At 36.9% G+C, this 26198-nt stretch overlaps 1 protein-coding gene across 1 annotated transcript; it reads left to right on the plus strand.

Annotated features, from left to right (window-relative positions):
• Positions 1 to 902: 902 nt before the first annotated feature.
• Positions 903 to 25175, plus strand: LOC136804659 (myosin heavy chain, striated muscle-like). The gene is made up of 25 exons (XM_067061263.1): positions 903 to 1275; positions 1714 to 1857; positions 5636 to 5820; positions 6313 to 6397; positions 7173 to 7298; positions 7880 to 7943; positions 8979 to 9184; positions 9770 to 9908; positions 10565 to 10833; positions 12168 to 12338; positions 12684 to 12787; positions 13340 to 13542; positions 14283 to 14544; positions 15332 to 15589; positions 16240 to 16424; positions 17042 to 17322; positions 17830 to 18039; positions 18358 to 18503; positions 19241 to 19642; positions 20052 to 20376; positions 20853 to 21399; positions 22029 to 22230; positions 22726 to 23659; positions 24244 to 24393; positions 24729 to 25175. The coding sequence occupies exons 1-25, from the start codon at positions 1069 to 1071 to the stop codon at positions 24786 to 24788; spliced, it is 5865 nt and encodes a 1954-aa protein (XP_066917364.1). The 5' UTR covers positions 903 to 1068; the 3' UTR covers positions 24789 to 25175.
• The last annotated feature ends 1023 nt before the right edge of the window (positions 25176 to 26198 follow it).

The following is a 26198-nucleotide window of genomic DNA, read 5'->3' on the forward strand; positions in this document are numbered from 1 at the left end:
ATAGCAGTCGGTGACACTTTGTCAAAGCTCTTTAAATGTACACTTTGACCCCTATTCAAACTTTTTTGAGTACTAGTTCAAGATATACACATTTTTTTATAAGAACAAACTATATAGGAACGTAAGAGTTCGATGACCAAAATCTTATATTCAAGTTAAGAACATTTTAAGGCTTTGCTGACTCTTAAATATCTAATTTCTTAGGATAATAGACCAAAATACTCACAAAATGGTGAAAATAAGAACATGTTAAGATTATGTTTAAACTTACAACTCAAAAAGTTAAAAATCAAAAGGCTTCAAAAATTTCAGATGTTCTCATAAAAATATGTATAAGGGCACCATCATCTAAAATAATATTCCAATCAACTTTTTATAAGAACACAGTTACATCTCCAACACGCCCACCATATATGGTAATCAATTTTAAAGTCATTGATTTTTGTATTTTTTTACTTTACTGCACTAAAAGGTATTCATTAGGACCTTTTTTTTGTCGTTCTTTGGTATTTCAATAAATGGATTTTCAAAAGTGCCAAGTCATCAAATCTTTCCAATGATATAAATCTGGGTATTAAAAACTACTTTGCTCGAAAGAAGATGTCGATACATTTTCTTATAATTAAAAGTTGTATTTCGAACATTTTTTGTCATGAAAATTATAATAATTATGATAACAAAAATCTTTCCATTATTCTTTTGTTAATTTTGAACCAAGGAAAAAAAAGTAAAGTGAATTTCTTTTTTAATAATAATCATCGATCAATTGTCAAGTTAAATTTCAGTCAAATCGTTTTATCTGTAATCTGATTGGTCAAAAGCACAATAAAGGGTGTAAACAATAGAAATCTATAATCTCTACTATGAAACATATAAGATGGAACGTTTTTGCAGGAAATAGTGCATTGGCTTTTAGAGTTTGGAATATCAGTCCAACGCTCACAGGTCACAGGCAAACGCAAGAGCAGTTCTTTTAACGAAGGCTCAAAAACATTTCAAAATTTTCATCGGTTAATATTTGTCATCCTATTTGTTGGTAGTTACTTTTGGTAACCAAATAACAACAAAATGGCGGCATTTGAAAATGCCATGGACAAGGATCCGATGTTGTACCTTCAGGTCGACAAATCTCAGGCTATGAAAGAACAGGCTAAAAGTTTCGATGCTAAGAAATGGGTCTGGGTACCAGTCAAGGAGGGAAACAAAGGATACGTTGCAGCTCAAGTGAAATCCGCATCTGGAGATAAAGTTACTGTCGAAACTCAAGCTGGAAAGGTATAACAAATTGACTTTAATTTTGTTCTTTTTCATTACTTTTTTATTCTACCATATTTTGCCAATCTGACAGCTTTTGAATCTTATCAAAAGTGTATCGAAAGTAAATTTTTACTATAAAATTTTTTCAAACTCAGTTAACAATTTAGATTGACCTGCCATATTTTGTTCGGTTTTGGTCGGCAGTATTTATTCATATGCGTCATATACCATGAGCTTTATATATACACCCTGGAGGCAGTCTCGCAATCACGGCCTACCAAAATCTTTGACATGGCCGTTTAACGTTAGGCGAAGTTTTAAACACTGCAATGGTTTTTTTACGGGTACCACTTACAAGAGAAGCTCTGATCAAAGATGGCGGATATATCTTAGTCTTGGGTTCATAGAAGTCATTGATTGTTTGTAATTTCAACTTTTTGTACTGTATTTTTGTAGAGTATGGAATTGTTGAAGGAAAAATGCGATCAAATGAACCCTCCAAAGTACGAGAAATGTCAAGACATGGCTAGCTTGACTTACCTGAACGAAGCGTCCGTCTTACATAATTTGGCCGCTCGTTATGAAATCGGTTTGATTTACGTAAGTCTTTACGTTGTTTTCATATACCCTGGGTCCGAGTCTAATGACCGTGTGATTCTGACTTAAAAATCACTTTTTTGAGGCCCCGAGAGCTTCTTTAAAGCTAAAATATTATTTAGCTTTTATTGGTAGGTCTCTAACAGTCTCATTCAATTACTAATAGTCACTATCAATTTAAAAACGATAAAAAGTGTCTTTCTCCGTGACCTTCCTTGTAATTTATGAATCCACAATTTCGGCAGCATCTAATGAATTTGTTGTTCTTAGGTGGGATAAATTTCTTTAACTTATTTATAACATAACTTGCCGTTTCGGGATGAAGTACCAATTGCCCCTTTTTATCCTCGCAAAACAGCTGACTCGACTATTTTCTTTATTTCAAACTTTCTTTGCATTAAAAATGTGCGATTTCGCAAAAAGAAAGCTCCATAAAACGAGGAAAAGCAAAAACTCAAATCAATCTCAGGGAAGCCCACAAGCAATTATCTCTAATACCGTTAAACTGCATCGAGAGCTCACAATTATCATCCTTAATTTGACCTCCCACAATTATGTGCTTCTATAAACAAAGAGCAATATTTTTTATCAGAAATGAAACAAAAACTATTTGAATTACTCCAAGCTTTTTTTCATTGATAATGTTACGGGGTCAGCCTCACTTGAAACCGAAACAAACTTTTGCACATTTATTTTGCGAGTAACCGCAACCGAAATTATATTCTGGTTCTTTCAGTCCAGCCTATCTAAAAGCAGTGACATACATGCTAAAATTTGAACATTATAGCTCAATAAAACAAAAGCGCATTATTGGTGCATTGACTAGATTTATTAGGGGTAAACCTTTTAGATGAAGTTATTACCACTTTAATCAAACATTATACTTGCAAAATATTTGTTTTGTTAAAAACATCATGTACCTGCTAATTAATCTAACAGTTTTCCCATAAAAACCCCACTGTAATCGATTAACCCAAAACCTTAGTTTTGTATGTGTTCATATAAAAGGGTTTCATACAAGCTACAACGTTCATCCATCTGTAGATAAATCTTAACAAACATAAAAGAGATTGATTTTCGATTGAAATACCAGATATACATATATACATATATAAGAACAAACTGTATAAGAACATAAGGCTTCGGTTTCCAAAATACCAAGAACAAATTAAGAACATCTTAAAGCTTTATGGACTCGGTAATGGTAAAAATGATAACAAAATGGAGAAAAAAAGAACATTTTAAGAACAATTTTAAGCTTTAAACCCAAAGTTAAGAACCCCTGAAGGCTTGAATGGTCTTATTAAAAAAGTTTGTACTTATAATACAAACCTGGTATTAGATTACCACAAGAAAAATGGGGATAATATAAATGTACAAATAAACCAATTTCTTTTTTGATTGTTATGATATGACCTTGTTACACATATACTATGTTTGATCTATCATAATCAAATAAAAATCATTGATATACTTTCCTATACTTAGATGTTTGGAACGCAAACTTTTTATTAGAATGACAATGTCAAAAATGACAATTTTTTCATCTTTTTCTATAAACACGAATTTCGTTTCACCACTTCTCGTTAATTTTCTCTAAACTTGTCAAATTTGTATTCTTTCAAAGAATTTCACTAATTTTGTTAACTTTTAAAAAAACTAGCATTTTCGAATTCAGTCGTCTTATATTGGACCATTCCATTAAATTTCCATACAGGGGGTTTTGGACGAACCTTTTAAGTCAAAAAACATTTCTTTTGAAATGTGTGGATACCCCCTGGAAAGTGGCAAAATTTGCAAAGAAACCGTTGGAAAAAATTCTTTTCATACTTTAAAGTGGCGGTGGACGAACTAAAACCTGTCTTCTACCCCCTGGAAATTTTAGAATAACTTTTTACCCCCTGGAAAATGAAAAAACACTCTGTTAGACCCCCTGGAAATGTTCCTCCACCCTCTGTATGGAGATAAAATGGAATGGCCCATTGTTCAGTACGTGAAATTTATGATAGATGATACTCATCAAAAAAGCTAATTCCAAGATAGCTCCTTCTTTACATTCTTTACTTTTGACCAAGCATGAAACTATGATATTAAATAACTTTTTGAAATATATTGTCCAATTTTAAAGGTTTTATTTTTACATAAGTGTTCCCGTTTCATATCAGGCACATATTTCATATCAGAACAGTGTCTCCCTATTGTTTATGCTGATATAAACAAAAAAATATTTTATTTTCCTCTTTCTGACCAATCTTGCTCCACATCCGTGTCGATTCAATGTGAAAAAGCTTGTAAATTAAATTGATGAGTAAGCAAACGATATCACTCTTATTTAAAAACAAAACTTTAAATTATTTTCTACGTAAATTTTTTTAATGTCCATTATTTTGCGTGGATTACCTTAAACTACATCAAGGGTTCTCCTTTGAAAAGAAACAACCGTCTTCGTTAGCGCCCCTTTAAGAGCCAGTAGAATTTTAGCTCGCCTGCCTTAAGTAATCTCTAAAACACCACGCTATTTTTTACTACAATGAATTCAGATAGGGTGTCAAGAAAAACGTTTCCATATGGGGACTCTCTTTCGGGAAATCTAAGGCCTAAATTGTTAATAGTTTTGTTCCTTAAACCATGAACGTAATAAAAATACAGATGGAGAGAAAACGTCTCGGTAATTACCTAAATGGTCGTTGAAAGCTTTTATAAATCTATTCAGAGCGGATTTTCTTTGATGTACCATCATTGGAAGCAAAAAACATCAATTTATAACTTTATAAGAACAGAAAGAGGCTGGTCCGTTTATTTTGAAAAACTTAATTTTGCGAGAAATCTTAGTTAAAATGCGATTCGAAATAGTTTCAACTGATTTAAGGATAAAAGAATATATTGATTTCATAAGGATATATTTTTGGGCTGGCATTTTGTGAACATTGAGAGTCGCATCACATTATCATTGAAAGTTTCTTATCTTAAACTCTTCACGTCTAAGTGAGCAGCGGTTTTCATACTCTGACAAAATGATCGATACAAGGTCCCTAATCGTAACACGTAATTATTTTTTAAATCTATCGATGGCTTTATGGGCAGCTTCCCCTAGAAGTTTGGAGTATTGTGCTTATTATGTTAAGTTTTTTTCAATTTTTCATGACAAGGCTATTATATTTCAATATACTTGTTAAAAATGTAATGCCTTTTCATTCATCTTAAATATTCCCGCGAGTATACCCAAAATTAATCATCTTATTCCCAAAGCAACCAAACAGCTGTTTGCTTCCGATGATAAATCAGAATAGAACAAAAGGCATTGACTCTCCATCTATCTTTATTACCTTCATGCTTAAACAAATAAACTATGGAACTTATTACGAGTCTATACATTTTTTACAAGAACAACCAAAATCTTTGGAGCCTTCGGATGTTCTTAACTTTTGAGTTGCAAGCCTAAAAATCTTCTTAACATGTTCCTATCTTCACTATTTTCCTGAGAAATTTTGTGTTTTCGATTCTGCGAAGCCTTAAATGTTCCTAACTTGTTCTTGATATTATGGTCATCGTAGTCTTATGTTCTTATATAGTTTGTTGTTATAAAAAACGTGTATTTAGGCGTACAAACTTTTGCGAGCAGAAACTTTCGCGATTTTCGCGAATTTTAGCCCTTTTTGCCAAAGTAAATGTCTTTGGAAATTCTTGAGTGGGTGATTCGTGAAAGTTTATGCTCGCGAAAGTCTCTACGTCTTAAGTATACTGAATTTTTATAAAATATGCTGTGTTTTCTTCTTTGTAGACGTACTCAGGTCTTTTCTGTGTGGCTATCAACCCTTACCGTCGTTTACCCATTTATACCGATACAGTGGTCAAGATGTACCGTGGAAAGAGGCCTTCTGAAATGCCTCCTCACGTTTTCGCTATTGTGGATACCGCTTACCAAGATATGTTGATCGAACACGAAAACCAATCTATGTTGATTACGTAAGTCTCCCATCCGGCACACCAGCTGGCAAACAACGTTATGTCAACGTTCATCTAACGTTGTGTATAGACGTTGTGAACATTAGGTAAACGTTGGAACAACGTTGTGTGCCAGCTGGGTAAAGTCCATTCACTTGAAGTTTGCACTCTACCATGTAGAAACCACTTTCAAGGGAATTACTATAATTCTGCTGACATGGTTTCCGCACAAAGCAAAAAAGAGTGAATCGAATCGACTTTGATATGACTAAGTCCTTTTGCAAGCGAGTCCTTAGTCTTCTGAGTTTTCTATGATGATCGTGCAAAAATATCTATATGTTAATTTCTTTGAAATCCCTGTCCAGTTTTCCAATTAAATCTCTTTTTTACTTTGAGCAATATTCTTTCCTTGTGTATCAACTTGGAAAATCCAGTTAAGCCACTTTCGTCATTGTATCTTTTGGAGTGCTGGGCTTTTAAATTTTTTAACTTTCATTGAATCCTTTACCACAGTGGTGAATCTGGTGCTGGAAAGACAGAGAACACCAAGAAAGTCATCCAGTACATCGCCAAAGTTGCTGGTGTTGAAAAGAAGAAGGTACGCCTTTTTTACAATCCATTAGTTTCTTTTCGTAAAGTGGTTTTTGTTTTGACTTCGTTTTTAAGCCAACCATGAAAAATGTAAAATCATAGTAATTAATGATAATTGTATAAAGATCATATCTAGAGCTAACCTTTAAATTTGAAACTCAAGACTTCAAGATTTGATACTTTAAGATTTCGTGGTCGATTGCGAATTTTTTTTACCCTTTGATTAGACCAACACTTATTGTTGGGTCATATTTTTGTTTTGTATGAATACACCTTTTCCACCGTAGCCGACAATTACCGCGCGAGCATTTTTTGTCCGTTTTACCACCCTAAAACCGTCCCAGTCTTTTTTTTTCACCTATAGACAATAGAAAAAGGTGTAAAAAAAGGTTTGGATCGAGTTTAGGAGGATAATGAAATAATAAAGTGGTACATGGCTGACTTCGCGACTACGGTCGAAAAGGTGTATAGACATAAAATTCGTTCACTGATTTCTCAACGAGTCTCTGCCTTTTATGTCATTAATTAATATCTTTCCTTGGGGAAGCCGTCGTTGAGATTTTATCCTCCACTCAGACAAATATACTTTCAATACTCAATCACATACCCATTAAGATTTATTATGTATCCTGCCGGCCTCTAGCTAATCAGTTGTTCTTTTTATTTTACCTCAATCTTCTACAAACCATCACACATCACATCACTTTCCACCTTCCACCTACGCCCAACTCTTCACAAAAACGCCCAACTCTTTACGCCTTCGCCCACGCCCACGTTCACAGGAAGATGCACCTGATACTGGAATCAGAGTCAAGGGAGGTCTCGATGAACAAGTCGTCCAAGCCAATCCCTTATTAGAAGCCTTCGGAAACGCCAAGACAACAAGAAACAACAACTCCTCTCGATTCGTAAGTTTTAAAAAGTTTTAAAACACAGTTAAGTATAATCTGAATTTACGCTAAAATTCAGACTTTGTCATCTGTATAGCTGACTCAAATTACGACAGCACCTTATTTTGATATTTCAAACCGTCAAAGCAAATCTGAAAAATAATCTGTTAATTATTAATCTATCATGAAGGAGTTGACCCTATGGGCACGAAACGTCTTATGGACATTCAATGGACGGCTTTAAGACTTTTGGACGTCCTAGAAACGTACATTAGACGTCCAAAAGACGTTTGTGCCCATTGGGGAGGCCCTCTTAGCCTCTTTGTCTTTCGTACCTATTTCTGTCAAACCATGATTATTTGGTTCGTTTCAATTGATCTTGATCACTGACCTTTATATATCCCTGGACCAAGCTATATCCGCCATCTTTGATCGAATTTTTTTTTGAAAGTTGGTACCCGTAAAGAAGCCATTGTACGATCATGATATTTTGCTTGGCCGGCATTGAGTAACTTAGTCCAGGGATATGTAAAGGTCGGTGATCTTCGCTAATTTTAGAGCCAGTAGTCTCGAAAACCCTCCTAAATGAATATTTTCAGGGTAAATTCATCCGTTGCCATTTCTCGCAAACTGGTAAACTGGCCGGTGCTGATATCGAATCTTGTAAGTATTTGTAGATTTATTTTCGAAAAGTATGAAAAAAATGTGATTTGCGTTTTCATTTCTTTGGTGTACCAGTTGGTACAATCTTTGATCTTCTAAGGTAGAAAGATTTTCCTCATTTAACAAAATCCTTCTACCTTCCCAGCTGGCACACAACGTTGTTTCAACGTCCATCTAACGTTATATGGACGTTGTGAACGTTAGATAAACGTTGAAACAACGTTGTGTGCCAGCTGGGTTAGAAGATCAAAGATTGTACCAAAGAAATGAAAACGAAAATCACATTTTTCTTTAAACATTTTCAAAAGATTCTCTTTGGATTGAAACTACTGTAGGATGTTTTGCAGTGTGATTTTCCAAATTCGCTTTCAATGTAGATTAGATTGTTATTGAATTTTTTAATTTGGAAGAGATTTTGGTTGCTTTTTCCATCAGAGGTGATTTCTTTGCCAAATCCTCCAGTTGAGGGAGCCCTGTGATCGGGTAATTCAGTGGGTAGAGCATTCAAGCAGTGGTGACATTACTTGACAATGCTAATAATTTTGACTCTCTAACTCGATCTTCAAAGGATCAAGATTTTTCTTCGCGGAATAACGGAAAGTATTTTTGACGACTTTCCGGCTGAGGGGATCCATGTTTTAGTTTGAATTACAGAAAGATTCTAACAATAGAGGTTCGAATTCATGATTCATGACGTAATGTTCTATACGGAAATACCCCGGTTTTAGCCAGTCGTGGCAAATTTAAACTAGACAAATAAAGTTGTATAAAATTTTACACTACTGGCAAAAACCGGGGTCTTTCCGTAGAAAACATTACGTCATGAATATTATGAATTAACAAGAGTTGACTGTAACAATTCATGCTATGCACCACTGCAACGTCTTCTGACATTACATCACGGAACCAATCGCTCATTGGTTGTAAGTGACGTAAAATCAGTCAATACGTCACTTTCAACCAATCAGCTATTGGGTGGAATGGAAGACATTGCAATGGTGCATATCATGAATTATTTTATTCTTAACTAATCAGACTTGTTGGAAAAGAATCGTGTCATTCATCAAGGAAACGCTGAACGTAACTATCACGTGTTCTACCAACTTCTGTATGCTACAACTGACGAAGAACTTCAGAAATTATGTTTGTTGACACGTGAAGCTCATAATTATTACTTCTTGAGTAAAGGTGTGGCCCATGTTGATCGTATTGATGATCACGCAGAATACCAAGACTTATGTGTAAGTTCACTTTGTTGACTTTGTTGACTTTAAAGGAGCGATGGCCAAGTGGTCTAGGGCGTCAGCGTCTCAAACCAGAGGTTCGCGGTTCGAATCCCCGCTCCTCCCAATGTTCTGTTCAGTTCATAGATAGCCGAGACAGCTGGCCGTGGACCCCGTAAAAACAATCGAAAGACTGTCTAAAAGCCCTAGATTACTGGGCTATCCATGTAAAATATCGACTCTATGACTCATACACGTTTTTTTTGATAAGAACATCAAAATTTTTTGAAGCATTCGCATGTTTCTATCTTTTCGAGTTTGAAGCCTAACTATGTTCTTAAAACGTTCTTAATTTTACAATTTTGTGTATTTTGTGTATTTTTATTCAATTTCCTCAGAAACTGGGTATTTTAAAGAGCCCTGAAAGCCTTTAAATGTTCTTAACTTGTTGAATCGCTTCAATAGAATAAATAGAATAAAAAGTTTACGGTTAATCTTCACTCGAATTTCCACATTCTCAATATTAATAAAGTGAATTGGCTCAGTTGACACAGTTTCTTCTAGTATGTTCTCATGATTTATATTTCAATTATTTTCCCATAGAATGCTATTGCTGTGTTGGGTTTTAGTGACGAGGAGAGATGGTCTATGTTCAAAGTTGTTGCTTCCATTATGAATATGGGAAACATGAAATTCAAACAAAAGCCCAGAGATGAGCAAGCTGAAGTGGTTGACCCAGCTGGTAAGTGACACGGTTTCTTCTATATCTCAAACATAGGCGAGGATATTGAGAGCGACGGTAAGTGAAGTCGACGAAAAACAAGTTAAAAGTTGATGTACAGCTCTCTATCGCCTCTGCTCACCTAAACAGACGACAGTATTTTTGTGTTTTTACCGTCGTCGAGCAAAGTGGACGGCGATTTTGGAGACATATCAACTTTGCTTTATACCGTCTCCTTCGATTTATCTCGAATACACCTTTTCGACCGTAGCTGTCAGTTGCCGCGCGGGTATTTTTTTGTCCACTTTATCCTACTAAAACCGTCCCAGTCCTTTTTTTGCACCTATAGACATTAGAAAAATGTGTCAAAAAAGAATTGGAGCGAGTTTAGGGGGGTATTTAAATAATTAAGTGGCACGCGCCTGACCGTGCGACTACGGTCGAAAAGGTGTATACATAAACTCTCTATAATTCGACGAAAATAGTTACCAGCCTCCTAATAGTGGCGGATACTCGTCAATTACGATTCATTGTGCAGTTAAGAGCTTCCTGTTTGTTCAAAAAATAATTTCGGTTGTATATTCACCACTATAACGATATATCATTGTTAGGGCACTCCATTTTTTTGAATTTTAACAATCGTTTTTATTCTGATTCCACTATTTCCTATCCATCAGACGGTGAACGTGTCAGCTACCTGTTGGGTATTGCGGTCGGTGAATTCCACAAGTCTCTGGTCAAACCCAAAGTCAAAGTCGGTACCGAATTCGTAAATAAAGGACAAAATGTAAACCAGGTCTTATACACTGTCGCTGGTTTATCTAAAGCTCTCTTCGAACGTATGTTTTGGTGGATTGTCCAACGTGTAAACAAGGCCTTAGACACCAAAGAACGACGATCTTATTTCATTGGTGTACTGGATATTGCTGGCTTCGAAATCTTCGACGTGAGTGAAATTTCATGGTGTAATCAAACCCTTTTGTCTGTAACTTCTGTCAATGCTGATTCTGCTAATACTGTATATCAGTTGCTGTTGACTTAATCAAGCGGGACAAGCTGGAGTTTTTACAAGCTCTTATCTGATTTGGTTGGTCGTTAAGATGTAATAAAAGAATCTTATTACTTTTTCTAAAGAACGCGTCATCTCTATCACTTTAAATGACCAATTAGTGAAGTATCTTGTAAAAACTCCAAGGCATCTCAATCAAGCAGCCTAATTGAAAATGCTTTAAAAATAGACTCTAAATTCCCCTGACCAAATTCTCCTAATTAGAGCTATTTCTTTGAATTTTCTAATTCTGTGGAGTTCATGACTTGATTAAAGTAAAGAAGCCTAACCAAAGGTCGTCTGGCCGACTTACTATAGTACCAAACTTGTACCTTGTCCTCTTTCAGTATAACTCCTTGGAACAATTGATTCAGTTACTTACTTCGTAATTTCTTTCTTGGAGTTCTTCTCTCTTTATTTCCTTGTATTAGAGCTTAATTTCTTTCAGGTTTTTTTTTCGGTGGAGTTCTCCTAATTAAAGCATACATAGAAACCTAACCAAAGGTTGCCCGGCCATCTTAATGATAGTACCACTCTCAAAAACTTTCCCTCTTTCAGTATAACTCGTCTGCCCAATTTCCTATAGTACCAAACTTGAATCTTGCTCTCTTTCAGTATAACTCCTTGGAACAATTAATTCAGTTACTTACTTCGTAATTTCTTTCTTGGAGTTCTTCTCTCTTTATTTCCTTGTATTAGAGCTATTTCTTTCAGGCTTTTTCTCGGTGGAGTTCTCCTAATTAAAGTATAGATAGAAACCTAACCAAAGGTTGCTCGGCCATCTTAATGATAGTACCACTCTCAAAACTTGCATCTTTCAGTATAGCTAGTCGGGGGGCGTACGGGGTTTGTAATTTCCGAAATACCGAATAATTTTGCCAAAATTTCCGAAATTCCGTAAAAAAATACTTGCTATTCCGATACCGATTTTTTTTGGGTATTTTTCCTTGTTTTGACTAATTTTTCATCAAATGTGATTTTTTATGTATTAATTCCGAAAAAGGGTGATAAAAACTTTATAACACTGAAATTTCGAAGCAAAAATTCATGGATTTCCGATACTGAAACAATTTATGAATTCCGAAATACCGAAGGAGTTTTGCCCGATTCCCGAAATTCCGAAGTAAAAAGGGTCGATTTCCGCAATTCTGAAATACCGTACGCCCCCCAGATAATCTGGCCAACTTTCTATAGTAACACTCTCAAAATCGTCCCTTCTTTTCTGTTTTCAGTACAACTCCTTCGAACAATTATGTATCAACTTGACCAATGAGAAATTGCAACAATTTTTCAACCATCACATGTTCGTTCTTGAACAAGAAGAATACAAGAAAGAAGGTATCAACTGGGAGTTTATTGATTTTGGTATGGATTTGGAACAAACCATCGACTTGATCGAAAAGGTAACTGACTCAAATACATTTGTAGTGTTTTCCAGTCTTCTAAAACACGTTTTTCTATAAGAACATCCAAATTATTTGAAGCTTTTTGATGATCTTAACATTTAGAGTTGGGGACTAAGAATATTTTCTACAGATGATCTTAACTTAAGCTACGATTTTTCACTTAAAAACTTTTCAGCGTATACCAAACAAACATTTTCGGGTTAAATAAACGTTTCAAGTTGTAGCTTGATAATTTCCAAGAGCTCTTCCGTATGGATTAAAATAAAAAATTTAATTCTTTAGCATTTAAACGCATTGAATAAAATCGAAAAACCTAACTTATATTTTATCCTCATTGTTTAGCCTATGGGAGTTTTCGCCATGCTTGAAGAGGAATGTATCGTCCCCAAGGCTACCGATCAAACCTACTTGCAAAAGTTGCACAAACAACACGCCGGTAACAACAGGTGAAACAAATTTATTGTTTTTCTTGACTTCCATCTATGAGTCCACGTTATATTCTTGGGGAGCAATGGTCAAATAGTCAAGGCGTCAGCGTCTTAAATCAAGGGTTCGTGGTTCGAATCCCAATTCTTGCAAATGCTCCGTTCAGTTCTTAGATAGCCGAGCCGGCTGGCCATAGATCTTGTAAAGACAATCTAAAAGTTCTAGATTACTGGGCTATCTACGTAAAATATCGACTAACATTCCTTCTTTTAATATTTGAGTTTATTTATTAACTTAGATTCGGATTCGTCTTTCAGTGACCGCATAAAATATGATCATTGATTATTTTGTCACGCGAGCTAGTATCTAAATGCCCTGTTGTTTTATCCCCATTAACTTGAACCGAAAGTAAAAGCCTCCCCTTCCCATTGGAGCTCTATTTTTATCAAGGTAAAAGCTAGTCTGAATCGCAGACGTCTACGAAACCACCAATTTGTTAGTGGACTTAAACCGAAATTGTCTGCTTTCACTTGTTCCTTCCCTCTTAAATATCACCTGTATTTTCATTACAGCTCTTACACCAAACCAACACCCAAACAATCCAAAGCTGGTGGTGGTGATTTCATTCTCCATCATTATGCTGGATCTGTTGGATACTCAGTTGCCGGATGGTTGGAGAAGAACAAGGATCCGATCAATGAACATTCTGCTCAACTTTTCTCTAAAGCTACTGATCCATTGGTTTCTCATCTCTTCCAAGATTACAATCCTGATGGTGAGTCGAAAAGACTGTCATTCTAGTTGACGCTCAACGTTTTTTCGACGTTCATCTAACGTCCACAACGTCCATATAACGTTAGATGAACGTTGAAACAACGTTGTGTGCCAGCTGTCATTCTAGTTAACACTCTCTTATTCTTCGACGCTCTACTCTTCGTAAAGTTACATTATTCGATAATAATATTTAAAGAAACACTAATAAACGACGCTCTATTTGATACGCTCCCTATTTCGATTGGGTTATTCCAGAAATAGTCTGTACCCCTTATGTTGAGGAGGTGTGACGTCCAGGGTAGTCTGGAAAATAAAAAATCCAGGGTGGTCTGGTTTTTTGAATGATAAAATCCAGGGTGGTCAGTATAGCCAGGTCAAAAATTCAGGGTGTTCCAAAGAAATGGGAGAAAAAATCCAAGGGGGTCCTGAAAAATTGGAAGAAAATCCAAGGGGTCACTTTTTTGAAAAAAGAACTCCTCAACATAGGGGGTACAAAATTTTTCTGGAATAGCCCATTTTTTAGAGAGCGTCGACTGTAGCTATAAGCAGATTTTCCAATAAATACAATAATAACGCTCATACATTTTACTCCCCCCCTAAATCCATGGGATATGGATTTTTGAAAAAAGAGAAATCATTCTCTGCAAGCTGCAACTGAAAACGTTTTTAAAAAAAATATGACGACTGGAAAATCTATTGTATTTTAATTCTAACTTTCTCAATCCCTTTATATTATTTTAGTCACTGGTGGTCGCCGAAAGGGAAGTGCTTTCCAAACCGTCTCCTACCGTCACAAAGAGCAATTGAAGAACTTGCTCGGTACTCTCATGTCAACATCCCCTCATTTTGTCCGTTGTATCATTCCTAATGAAAACAAAGCTCCTGGTGAAGTCGATGGACAACTCATCTTGCATCAATTGAGATGTAATGGTGTGTTGGAAGGAATCCGTATCTGCCGTAAAGGTTTCCCATCACGTATGTTGTTCGCCGATTTCAGGCAACGGTAAGTTAGTTCCTGGTACTATGATTTTTGTAAATTTCTCCTGCTATTCATGATATTGAAATATCTTCCACTGACCTAACAACTGGTTGGTTGTAAGTGACGTATTGACTGATTTTACGTCACTTAGCACCAATCAGCTGTTGTGTCCGAGACATTGCAATGGTGCATACTCTTAGGTTCCAAATAAACGGGCCCCCCCCCCGCTTGTTAATTTTTCGAAACCTTATTAGGACCCCCCCCCCCCGTTTATTAATCTCTAAGAATATTTTCAGCTGTCAAAGAGAAAGCCCCTTATTTTGCTCTAAATAGCCTGATTTTAGCCTATTTTTAACCTACTTTTGGGTTTCAGAAGTACAATTTCCAACCCCCCCGGCAATTAGGCCCCCCGTTTATTAAAATCTAGAAAATTTTCCAACCCCCCCCGTTTATTCGAACCCCACCCCCCCCCCGTTTATTTGGAACCTAAGAGTACCATGAATACCTTTTTATGCTGGTCATTGAGTCCGATACGCGTGTCAACTGTCTGTAAAATTCTTGACAGTCTCCTACCAATCCATCATACTTTGGATATTTGGATTTTCATGAGTTGATCTATGAATTTCTTTTGTATCAAGTTGTAAGTCTTCATGGATCCAATATCTCTTATCGAACCATCTCTAGTAGATGGTTCCCTCCGAAATCTCCCTTAGGATAGACGGAAGTCTACTCTATAGTTCGATTCCTTTTGCGTTTCTACTTTCTCTGAGTTTTACAATGCTCTCATCCAAACGATCTTCTCACGTTTCAGTTACCAAATCTTGGCTGCTTCCGCTATCCCATCCGGATTCGTCGACGGGAAAGTCGCTGCCGAGAAATTGATTGAAGCCCTACAACTGGATCAATCAGAATACCGTGTTGGCCACACTAAAGTCTTCTTCCGTGCCGGTATCGTGGGAGAACTTGAAGATATGCGTGACGAACGATTGTCAAAGATCATCTCTCAATTCCAAGCTTTCTGCAAAGGACATCTTATGCGTATAGAGTACAAGAAGATGTGCGACCAGAGGTATGTGTTCGTTGTAGAGTAAATTATAAGTCACAGTTTTCCAGGGTTAGAATGACGTATTGATCCCAATGCTACCCGAGCATTTTTTAGTCAAATGATGTCAAGACTCATGTGTTATGGATTCATTATCTTGAACCCTCTACCGTAACTCGTTCTAATGTCGACATCCCTCCTCTAATTCTGACACCCTTTTTATCAGCTGAAATTTATAGAAAGGTTGAAACTGTTTTTCTTTGCGTAGTGGTCAGAGAGGAATAATCCTTTTTCAATCAGTGATCAGTGATTCAAGCTTTCATAATATTCCTTTCTCTAAAAAGAAGGGTGTCGGAATTAGACAAGGGATGTCGATATTAGACCAACTTACGGTAGCTATGTACGGGGCTTTTTGAAGCTATGTATCCTGAAGATACAGAAACGTTTTCTTCAGATTGATGTTTTTTACCAACTAGGTAAAAATGGGTCTTTAGTCTAATAGAACATCAAGATCCATTTTTACTACTGCAGAATTTCTTAAGTCATTAATTTCCGATACCCCTACCTTCTATGGAATGGTGCGAATATTCTTGTTTTTGCGAAACTTAGCTTATTTGTCTCTAAAACTACCGTTTAATTTAATTTGATTTTAAATTTCTCAAATTTACTTTCTACAGAATTGGTTTAGCAGTCATCCAACGAAACGTGCGAAAATTCTTGTTCTTGAGAAACTGGACATGGTGGAAATTGTACATTAAAGTACAACCTTTACTTTCCATCGCTCGTGCTGAAGATGAGATGAAAGAAAAGGAGGAAGAATTGGAGAAGGCTAAAGAACAAGCCAAGGCTGACGAAGAAAAACGTAAGTTCTGAGTCATCGATACTAAATGACAGATCCCGAGTTGGTGTATCCAGTAAAATATAAAGGAATGTCTTATCACATTACATTGCTATCACAATCACTCAATAAGTAGTTTTCCCTTTTTTTCCTCTCATTGTCATTTTTAACTGCTCTTTATCTTTTCACTGTTCTCTTATCTTTTTGATTCACTGATCTACACAACCCTACCAATTTCCCCTTCCAGGGAAGTAACGTGACCGGGTAGCTCATTTGGTAGAGCATTCGCCTTACAATCTAAGGGTTGTGGGCTCGATCCCCGGTCACCGCCAACTCAGCGAATGAGTAGTTTAGATTGGGTAATCTGATCTAGGCGATAAGGTACTGGGAGCTGAGAAGTGTGGCGCTCCATCTCAGCATTTGACCTCCCAGGTCTAATTCAAATAGAAAAGAGAATAGACCTCACTTTCTGCACCGCCAACAGCCACTGGAAAATACTTCCTTTACTTGGGACAAGCTGGAGTTTTTACAAGCTCTTATTTGATTTGGTTGGTCGTTGAGATGTAATAAAAGAATCTTATTACTTTTTCTAAAGAACGCTTCATCTCTATCACTTCAAGCTCATCCCCTTTACTTACTAGGGAAGAAAATGGAGACGCAACTCACTGAAACGATTGCCGATAAAGAGAAGATGTATGCAGAACTCCAAGCTGAGACTGATCGACTGATCGCTGCTGAGGACAAACTCATGCAAACACAGAACATAAAAGACAAGTTGGAATCGAGCCTCAATGAAGCTCTGGAAAAGTTGGAATCTGAAGAGCACAGTTCTGAAGTTCTGGAAGGAAAAGTTGCAGAAGCCGAATCGAAGATTGATGATTTGAACAACAAGTGTGAAGATATGCAGACCAATATTCAACGCGTATGTTTTTATATATACTCACCCTTAATACATGAAACACCCCCTTCTCGCACAGATCCACTGAGACCCCTTCCTACTGGAAAAACTGGCTAAAATATTGTCACCGGTGGAAAATTAACCGCCCATTTTTGTCCCCCACTGAAAATAATCAAATAAACCAATCCTCGCTGCAAAATATGCTATTTTTCATCCCCGATGAATTTTCTGACTTGAAAACAAAAGAATTGAATACCAAGCCATGAAAAATATGGGAATATCAACCCCCATCGAGTTTCAGTCCGTTGTTTTATCCGCACTGGCTGAAAAATGGTAACAGTTCGAGTTCTGGAGCGTTCGAGTAGTTAAGAGTGCCTTTTTTGGAGTTTGTTAAGTGAAAAGCCAAACTGAAAGTTGTTGAAAGAAACCCGAGTTAACCTAACGTTTGTGTTTGTGTTCTATTGTGAAATCTTTATATTGAATCATTTTCAACAATGAAAATTAACCACTGTTTCTTTTTCTCTCCACCAGTTGGAACAAGAGAAAACATCACGTGACAAACAAATCGACGCTTTGAATGAAGACATTTCACGCCAAGAAGAAGGAATCGCCAAACTCAACAAAGAGAAGAAGAACCTGAACGAATCTCTTGAAGAGAGAACTGAGCAACTCCAAGCTGCTGAAGACAAATGCTCAAGTTTGAACAAAGCTAAAAACAAAGTTGAAGGACAACTTAAAGACGTAAGTAATTTAATCTCATATCTGTTTTACTTCTATCGAATATGTTATAGTATAACAACACTATAGACAGCCATTGTTGAAAAGATCTCAGACTACTTGTATGGACTTGTGACAATCCAAGACGATGAATGTCGGAGCGTTTTACCTTATAACATTTCCTCTTTAAATTTTTTTTCGAGTGATATTTGATACTGCTCTTATCTCCTTAAAACTGGCTTTATTGTCAATCTGAAACTTTTGAAAATTTTATCCGATAAAACACGTTTTTCATGATCCTTCTTTGGACTACATTTTGGCTTTCTCCTCCTCAATATCTAGACTGAGCACAGCTTGAAGAAGGAGAAGGACGCCAAGGCTAAGGTTGAGAAGGAGAAACGTAAAGTGGAAGCTGAACTGAAAGATACACGTGACAAGTTAGCGGAGACTGAAGGATCTTTGAAAGAAGCGAAAGACACTGTTGTCAAGTAAGTTGTGACGGCACCTAGCAACAAGCAACATGCTCAATAATATTTCCACCCATTCTTTGCTTGTTGTTCCTTTATGTAAATTACTCTTCAGGTTTGAATCTTTAATCTTGAAGGAAAGAAGGCCCGTGATAATTCAACGCCCACAAAATTTTAGATATCAAAAAGAGTAGCCTTTTGAATTTTAGCACCATTAAGTATATCTCATATGAACTCAATATAAATCGGTATTGCATTTTACTCAGTGGTTGTTCTGCGGCCTCACGAGATTGTTATCTATTTTACTTTTAATCAAAATCGTTTTGGTGAAGGATAATCTTACTTTGAGAAATATCTGGCTCGTTTACGATTAATTTTATCGCGCTTGCTATTCTACTATATCGGACCAAATTATCAGACAGTCATAGTGCCTACAGGTTAGGTTAGCTACAATCAGAGCCAGAATATTTTGGCAGTAAAGTCAAAAAAACCTTCAAAATGATTGATTTCCTGTGTCCTTCATCCCCCTCCCCCCAAACTTCAATGTTGAAGTCCACCGAAGCGACCGATCCAACCATTGAAGTTTGGGGGGAGGGGTAAAGCATAAATTATGAAAAAATCATGCTTTACTGCCAAATATTTTTGTTGGGATTGTAGCTTTAAAAATCTTTCTACAAAACATGTGATAAATATTGACAACTGCTTAGATATTTTTAGATTTAGGTTTCTAAATGAGTAAATAAATCACTTTTTCCCAGGCGTGACAAAGCGATCAAGGAACTCGAAGAGGTTAAAGAAGGCAATGAAAAACAGATCAAACAACTCCAAAAACGAATCCAGGAATTATTGGCGAGAATTGAGGAGCTCGAGGATGAACTTGAAACGGAAAGAAAACTCCGACAAAAAGTTGAATTGGCACGTAAAGATCTCGAATCTCAAATCGAGGAGATGAACGAACAATTGGAGAACGCCAGCGGAGCCACCAACACCCAAGTTGAGGTTAACAAGAAACGAGAACAAGAGAATCAACGCTTGAGAAAGGAAATGGACGAACAAGCGGCTGCCGCTGACGCCGCCCTGGCCGCCACCAAACAAAAGTTCAACGCCGCTTTCGCTGAAGCTCAAGAAGAACTCGACAACGTCAAGAAAGCCAAATCTAAGTAAGCATTTTGATTCGTTGTGGACGTTCGATGGATGTCAATCTGACATATCATTGCAAGTGTATCAATAGTACTCAAATGTAACGGAGCATTACCAAGAAGCAAACTTCATTTCTGTAGCTCTACTCTAAATTTTATGTCCCTAAACAATCATCAGCTAGTAAATGTGAAAAAATTAAGTTGAATTAAGTTAAAATGTAAGTTAATGTGACATATGCAGATCTCGTGAATACTGCAGACTTAATTGGAATGAAATATGAATTTAGGAAATGGAAATCAAAGATCCAATAAGCCTAAAATCTTGAAATTTGAAACTGACGAAAACGATGGTACGTGATTGTGTGGTTCTTACTTCTTGAAACGCATTGTAACCCGAAATTTTCTCATTCAATCACTTTTTTCTCCACAGGGCTGACAAGGAACGCGCCAACTTAGCTGCCGAACTCGATGACGTCCACGGACAACTTGAAACCGCCAAGAAACAAAAACAAGGTGCCGACAAAAACAACCGAGCTCTTGATGAACAGCTCAAGGACTTACACAGCAAGATTAACGAACTTGAAACTAACTTATCCGACTCCGAAGCTAAATGCTCGAAAGCTGCCGCTGAGAATGCATCATTGAACATACAACTCGAAGAAACGGAACACAAGTTAGGATTGTCCACTAAGAACTTGAAAACCATGGAAACCAATTTCAACGATGCAAAGAACAGCGCCGATTCCGAATCCAAGGTAACCCCTAGCAACGAAAAAAATTTAAAGACCTGATTCAAAATGACATTTCAAACAAAATATAAAACCTATACAAATGACTCTCGCTAATTCGAACTCTAAAGGGGAATCTTATTTGTTCAAATTACAGAAAGATTCGAATTATAAAAAGTATATTAAGAGGGTTTCTCCTTACCCTTCTATAATAATGCTAGGAATAAGTTCGAATTATAAAAAGATTCGAATAATAGAATATCGAATAAGCAAGAGTCTACTGTAGAAAAGGCTCACATCTATAAAATCATTTTAAGCAATGAAGTTGCCCTTTCTTTACTTTACTTTACCTCTCTATAAACACTATCTAATCTCTTTCGTTCACATGCCCCATAGAAGCCACAGCTTATTGAAAAGGCTCATCTATGAAACATTAAGCAAAGAATTTGCATGGTTTTACTTGACACTCTCAATGAACACTCTTTCCTCTCTTTTCTTCACAGGGCAAACATGACAACCACCAAAAACTGCAAAACGCTTTAGGAGAGATCGAATCTTTGAACGAACAACTGGAGGAGGAACAAGCCGCGCGCTCAGAACTCCAAGCCAAATTGTCCCGCGCGAACGCTGACGCGGCCCAATGGAAGAACAAGTATGACATGGAAGGTGCAAGCCGTGTTGAGGAGCTCGAGGATGCTAAACGTAAGCTGGCTAATCGAGTCCAAGAGATGGAAGAAGCTTTGGCTGCTGCTGAATCCAAAGCGTCATCTATGGAGAAAGTCAAGAACCGCATGAACGAGGAAGTTGAAGACCTGTTGTTAGACTTGGAGAAGGCACAAGCACAAGCATCCAACCTTGAGAAAAAACAAAAGAAATTTGACCAACAAATCAACGAATGGAAAATCAAGTGTGATGAGGTTCAAGCGGATTTGGACAAGTCACAACGCGACGCACGTGGTTATTCAACTGAATTGCTCAAAGTACGCACTGCTCATGAAGATACTGAAGAGAAATATGAAGCACTCAAGAAAGAAAACCGCGCATTGACTGGTAGGTGTCCCTTTCGTTTTCGGCCTTTTTTTTAAAGTTGTTATTTCTCTTTACTTGAGCTCGCTACGCTGATCTGATATTTGTTTGTCAGTAATTTATCATCCAAGCTACTTAGCTATTTACTCACCCTTCCTTCTTTTCTCAAGTTATCTTCAAACATTTTCATATCATAATTATCGAAACAATTCTTTTTAACCAATGGCTTTTCAATGAACAATGTTTTTGAGCTATCTACCTCTTCGTCCGAGACGTGTATTCGATAATGTACAGTAGATGTTTAACTCGAAACTCTAGAACCAGAATTTCACCTTAACTCTAACAACTTGTACGATCCCTTCAGTTAACAATGCCTTATAAACTTTACTCCACAACTCAAAATCTTCTTAAGTTGAACAAAATTTTGTTCCCCGTGCGTGTTTGAGTTATGGAGAATCCATTTTAGTAGGTTGTTGGAATTAATAACGTCTCTACTTTCAAATTCATGATATGCACCATTGCAATGTCTTCCACGGACGCAACAGCTGATTGGTTGAAAGTAACGTATTCAGTGATTTAACGTCACTTACAACCAATCGGCTATTGGGTCCGTGATGTAGTGCATATCATGAATACCACTTATTCCACCATAGCTGAACTCACCAGTATCACAGACCAGCTTTCTGATGGAGGCAAAAGCTCAGCTGAAGTGGAGAAAATTCGACGTAAGTTGGGAATGGAGAATGAAGAACTTCAAATCGCATTGGAAGAAGCCGAAACCGCTCTCGAACAAGAAGAAGGCAAATATCTCAAAGTCCAATTGGAGCTCACTCAAATCAAGCAAACGTCAGACAGGTAACCAGAACACTTCTTTTTAAGACTCGTTTAAGATTTTGTTTACGGTCTTTATATCAAGATACTTTAGATTTAGAATTGGAAAGGATCTTCTCTTGAGAGTAAACCAAATGGGTTTTTGTAACAGTATGGCTCTCTCTTTTCATTGATTCATACGCTTGAGTATCCATTTTAGTGAAATATGACATTACTTACCCATTCTGTTTTTCTGTGCCCTTCATTTTAACCATATCTTGAAAAAGAGGTTATAATAACTTTTGAAATGTTCAAAACATTCCATTTTTTGGGACATCAGAACACTACAATAAATACATTACAATAAATATGGAGTGGAGTAATTCAGGGAGAAAGAGTGGCACCCTCACTACATTCGGGTAGATAGTTATCGAAAGAGGAGCCTTTAGTTCGCCTCCGACTGCAGTTGCATACTTAGTTACTTACCTACTAAAATAAGATGCTAAAAACCTTTAATAACGTTTCCTTAACCTCTGACAGACGTTCAGCAGAAAAGGACGAAGAAATCGAAACGATGCGTAAGAACCACCAACGACAAATGGATTCTCTTCAAAACACCATCGATGCTGAGCAACGTGCCAAGGGAGAACTTCTGAAGAATAAGAAGAAGTATGACTCAGATGTCGCTGATTTGGAATCTCAATTAGATGGTGCCTTACGAACGAATGGAGACTATCAGAAAGCTATCAAGAAATTACAAGCCCAACTTAAGGAGATGCAAGCCCTCATTGATGATGAGTCACGCGGTCGCGATGATATGCGTGATTCTGCATCACGATCTGAAAGACGTGCTAACGATTTGGCTGTACAACTCGATGAAGCTCGTGTCGCCTTGGAGCAAGCTGACCGCGCACGCAAATTGGCCGATAACGAGAAGAACGAATTCGCTGACCGCGCGGCCGAATTACAATCCATGTACAACAACATTGCAAACGCCAAACGAAAGGCTGAAGGTGATTACCACGCCCTTCAAGAAGAGATTGAAGAACTTGAAAACGAAGCTAAAGCTGGTGAAGAAAAAGCCGCCCGTGCAATGGCGGAAGTCGCCCGATTGATGGCTGAATTGAACTCCGCCCAAGATGCCGCCTCCACTGCTGATAAATCACGCGCCATGTTATCCAAACAATGCGTTGATTTACAATCAAGACTCGAAGAAGCCGAAGCAGCTGGAGGAAAAGGTTTGAAAAACCAAATCCGAAAATTGGAAGCCCGCATCATGGAAATAGAGAATGACTTGGATACCGAAGTCCGTAAATCAACTGACGTCATCAAAGCCGCCCGCAAGAGCGAGAAGAAAGTCAAAGAATTACAATTTGCTGTTGATGACGAGAAGAAGACTGCTGAACGTGCTCAAGATACTGCTGAAAAATTGAACCAGAAATTAAAGAAGTTGAGAATGCAAGTCGAGGAAGCCGTAAGTTGAGCCCGGTGAAATCTGGCTTATTCTTTATTGAGATATTTGGGATACTAGCTCACTGATGATTTTACTATCGGGGAAACTTAGTGGTTTTACCGCGTCACTTGTTATTGGAGTTAAGCTAAAAAATGAACTCTTTCAGAATAAAATAAAAAAAATACTGATGAGCTGTTCTAATGTTTCAGTGAACCAAGTTAGTTTGAAGTTTTACTTTGTACCTATCAAAACTTAAACTACATTTACGAGGCTATGATAAGTGTCCTGACTTATACTAGGATTGTCTATAGCTAAACCAAGCTTGATTTATTTTAGGGATAAAGTCATTTATTCATGACATGCACCATTGCAATGTCCTCTAACATTACATCACGGACCAAACAGCTGATTGTTTGCAAGTGACGTATTGACTGATTTTACGTCACTTACAGCCAATCAAGTGTTGGGTCTAAGGTGTGATGTCGAAGTCAATGCAATGATGCATATCATGAATAAATGACTTTATCCACCTCCTCTTTTAAAATTCAAACTATATAAACTGCTTCAAAAAACGCAATGTAATAAATACTCGTTCTTATCCACAGGAACAAAGTTCTTCCCAATGGCAATCCAAATACAAAAAGGCAGCTGTTGACCTCGAAGAGGCTGAAGAACGATCAGAAGCGGCCGAACAAGCCTTGCAAAAAGCACGCCAAAGAGCTCGCGCTAGTGCTTCTGGTGCCCCAACACGTGGCGTAAGTTTTCTCAATTCTTCGATCATTTTCAATATTCATAAGTCATAATTTTGAGGTTTTAAGAAGCAATTTTTGGTATTTCGTTAAGCAAGAAAAAAAGGTTGCCAGAATCATTCTTTTGGTTGATTCTGATTGGTTCACTGTTGAATTCTTGACATAAAAACCTCCTTGGAATCTTTTAAAATACACTTAAATTAGCCTTTTTCATAGGATACATGGATTCCATTACTGCAGTGACGTAGAAAAAAAGTCATGTACCAAAGATGAATCCATGAACTCTCTTCTGTGAACTCTAAAAATATTTTTCATTTACCCTTTCTCTATTTCATTCTCAGGCCTCTGGAGCTCCATCTCGTGCGCGATCTCGCCTCCGTACCCCACAACATGATGATTAAATGCCAACACAGGCTAAACATTACATCATCAAATCATGACGTCACGCTAGCGTCATCAACATAGTAGCGTACCACTATTGAATATAGAACGTGTCAGGGCGCAGCAACAACGCCCATAGGATGGCTGATATATTTGGCTTATGATCATTTGGCTTGGTAAAGGATCTAAAACCAAGTTAATCTGGTTCAATTAATTAGATTTTTTCATACTTAGGTTATATTACTTAAGAAATCTAGAAGTATCGCAAAAACACATTAGGATATTGATAATGTTTATAGAATTTTGTATATTATTTTTGTACTTCACCCCCGTCTAATTATTTTTTGTTATTTTGCTGTTTATTTTATTACTTTACTTTGCCTATTTAGTTATTTTGCTATCATATTGTTTCGAACTTTAATTAAAGAAAAATTTGCATGTCATCAAAAAAAGTTTTTCGGTTGCTTTTTATCATTTTTGCTTGGATCTTACAAGTTTTGTTTGAAATCAAATTTTGAAGAGAGCTCAGGTCTTTACTGTTATTTTTATTTCATCATTTTGTTTACCTATTGTAGCTTCTCTTATAGTTTCTCTTTTAAAAATTGTCTATTTCTTCCATCTCTCCCTCGAAGATAAAAACACCCCTATTGTAAAATCAAGTAGCTAAAGTATTATTACCGGTCTCTGTGAAACTGGTAACCTAGCAGCATAAATTGCTCTAGAAATATTTTCATTCGTTCGCTTTGAAAAATGGACCATTTCATCTTATATATCGAAACAGGGGGTAGACGAACATTTCCAGGGGGTCTAAAAGAGTGGTTTTTCATTTTTCTAGGGGGTAGAAAAATATTTTAAAATTTCCGGGGGAAAAGACTGATTTTGTGAATGAAAAAAATCAACTTTGATATCATTCTAGTTCTTAACATGTTGCGAAACCTGTAATGGTTTTAATTTAGGTCACTTTGCATCAGAAAGTGTAGATTTAACATGTTTTTTTTTTTGGATTGACATTTTCGTTATGTATGGATCTTATTGAGAAAATTTTAACCGCATCGGCTCGTGTTTCTTAACTTTAAACAGCTCTAGTAACATTGAGCACTTTTTTATGAAGACTCATTTCACCAATTTATAGTTTGATTATGATTCCCTTGCTCTCTTCGTGGCTAAGTTCCTCTGGGCTAATATCTGCTATCGACAGCTACTTGCTAGTTTTAAATTAGTGAAAAATTAGAAAATCATTTCGATGACAATGATGCCAACTACGCAAATGACTTTTTCGATAAAGCTTTCCTGGGGGGGTTTCATGGTTGGCGGAGGAGTAGACTAGAGTCTACTTCTGGCTGAACTTTGCTTTTTGATGATTTTTGATGACGCTGAGTCCAGTGAAGTAGACTAGGAGCATTTGGCGAGGTCGCCATTTTGAAAAAGAA

Source organism: Clytia hemisphaerica, unplaced genomic scaffold (assembly GCF_902728285.1).
Source record: "Clytia hemisphaerica strain Z4C2 unplaced genomic scaffold, Clytia hemisphaerica genome assembly, whole genome shotgun sequence".
In the NCBI taxonomy this organism is placed as follows: domain Eukaryota; kingdom Metazoa; phylum Cnidaria; class Hydrozoa; order Leptothecata; family Clytiidae; genus Clytia; species Clytia hemisphaerica.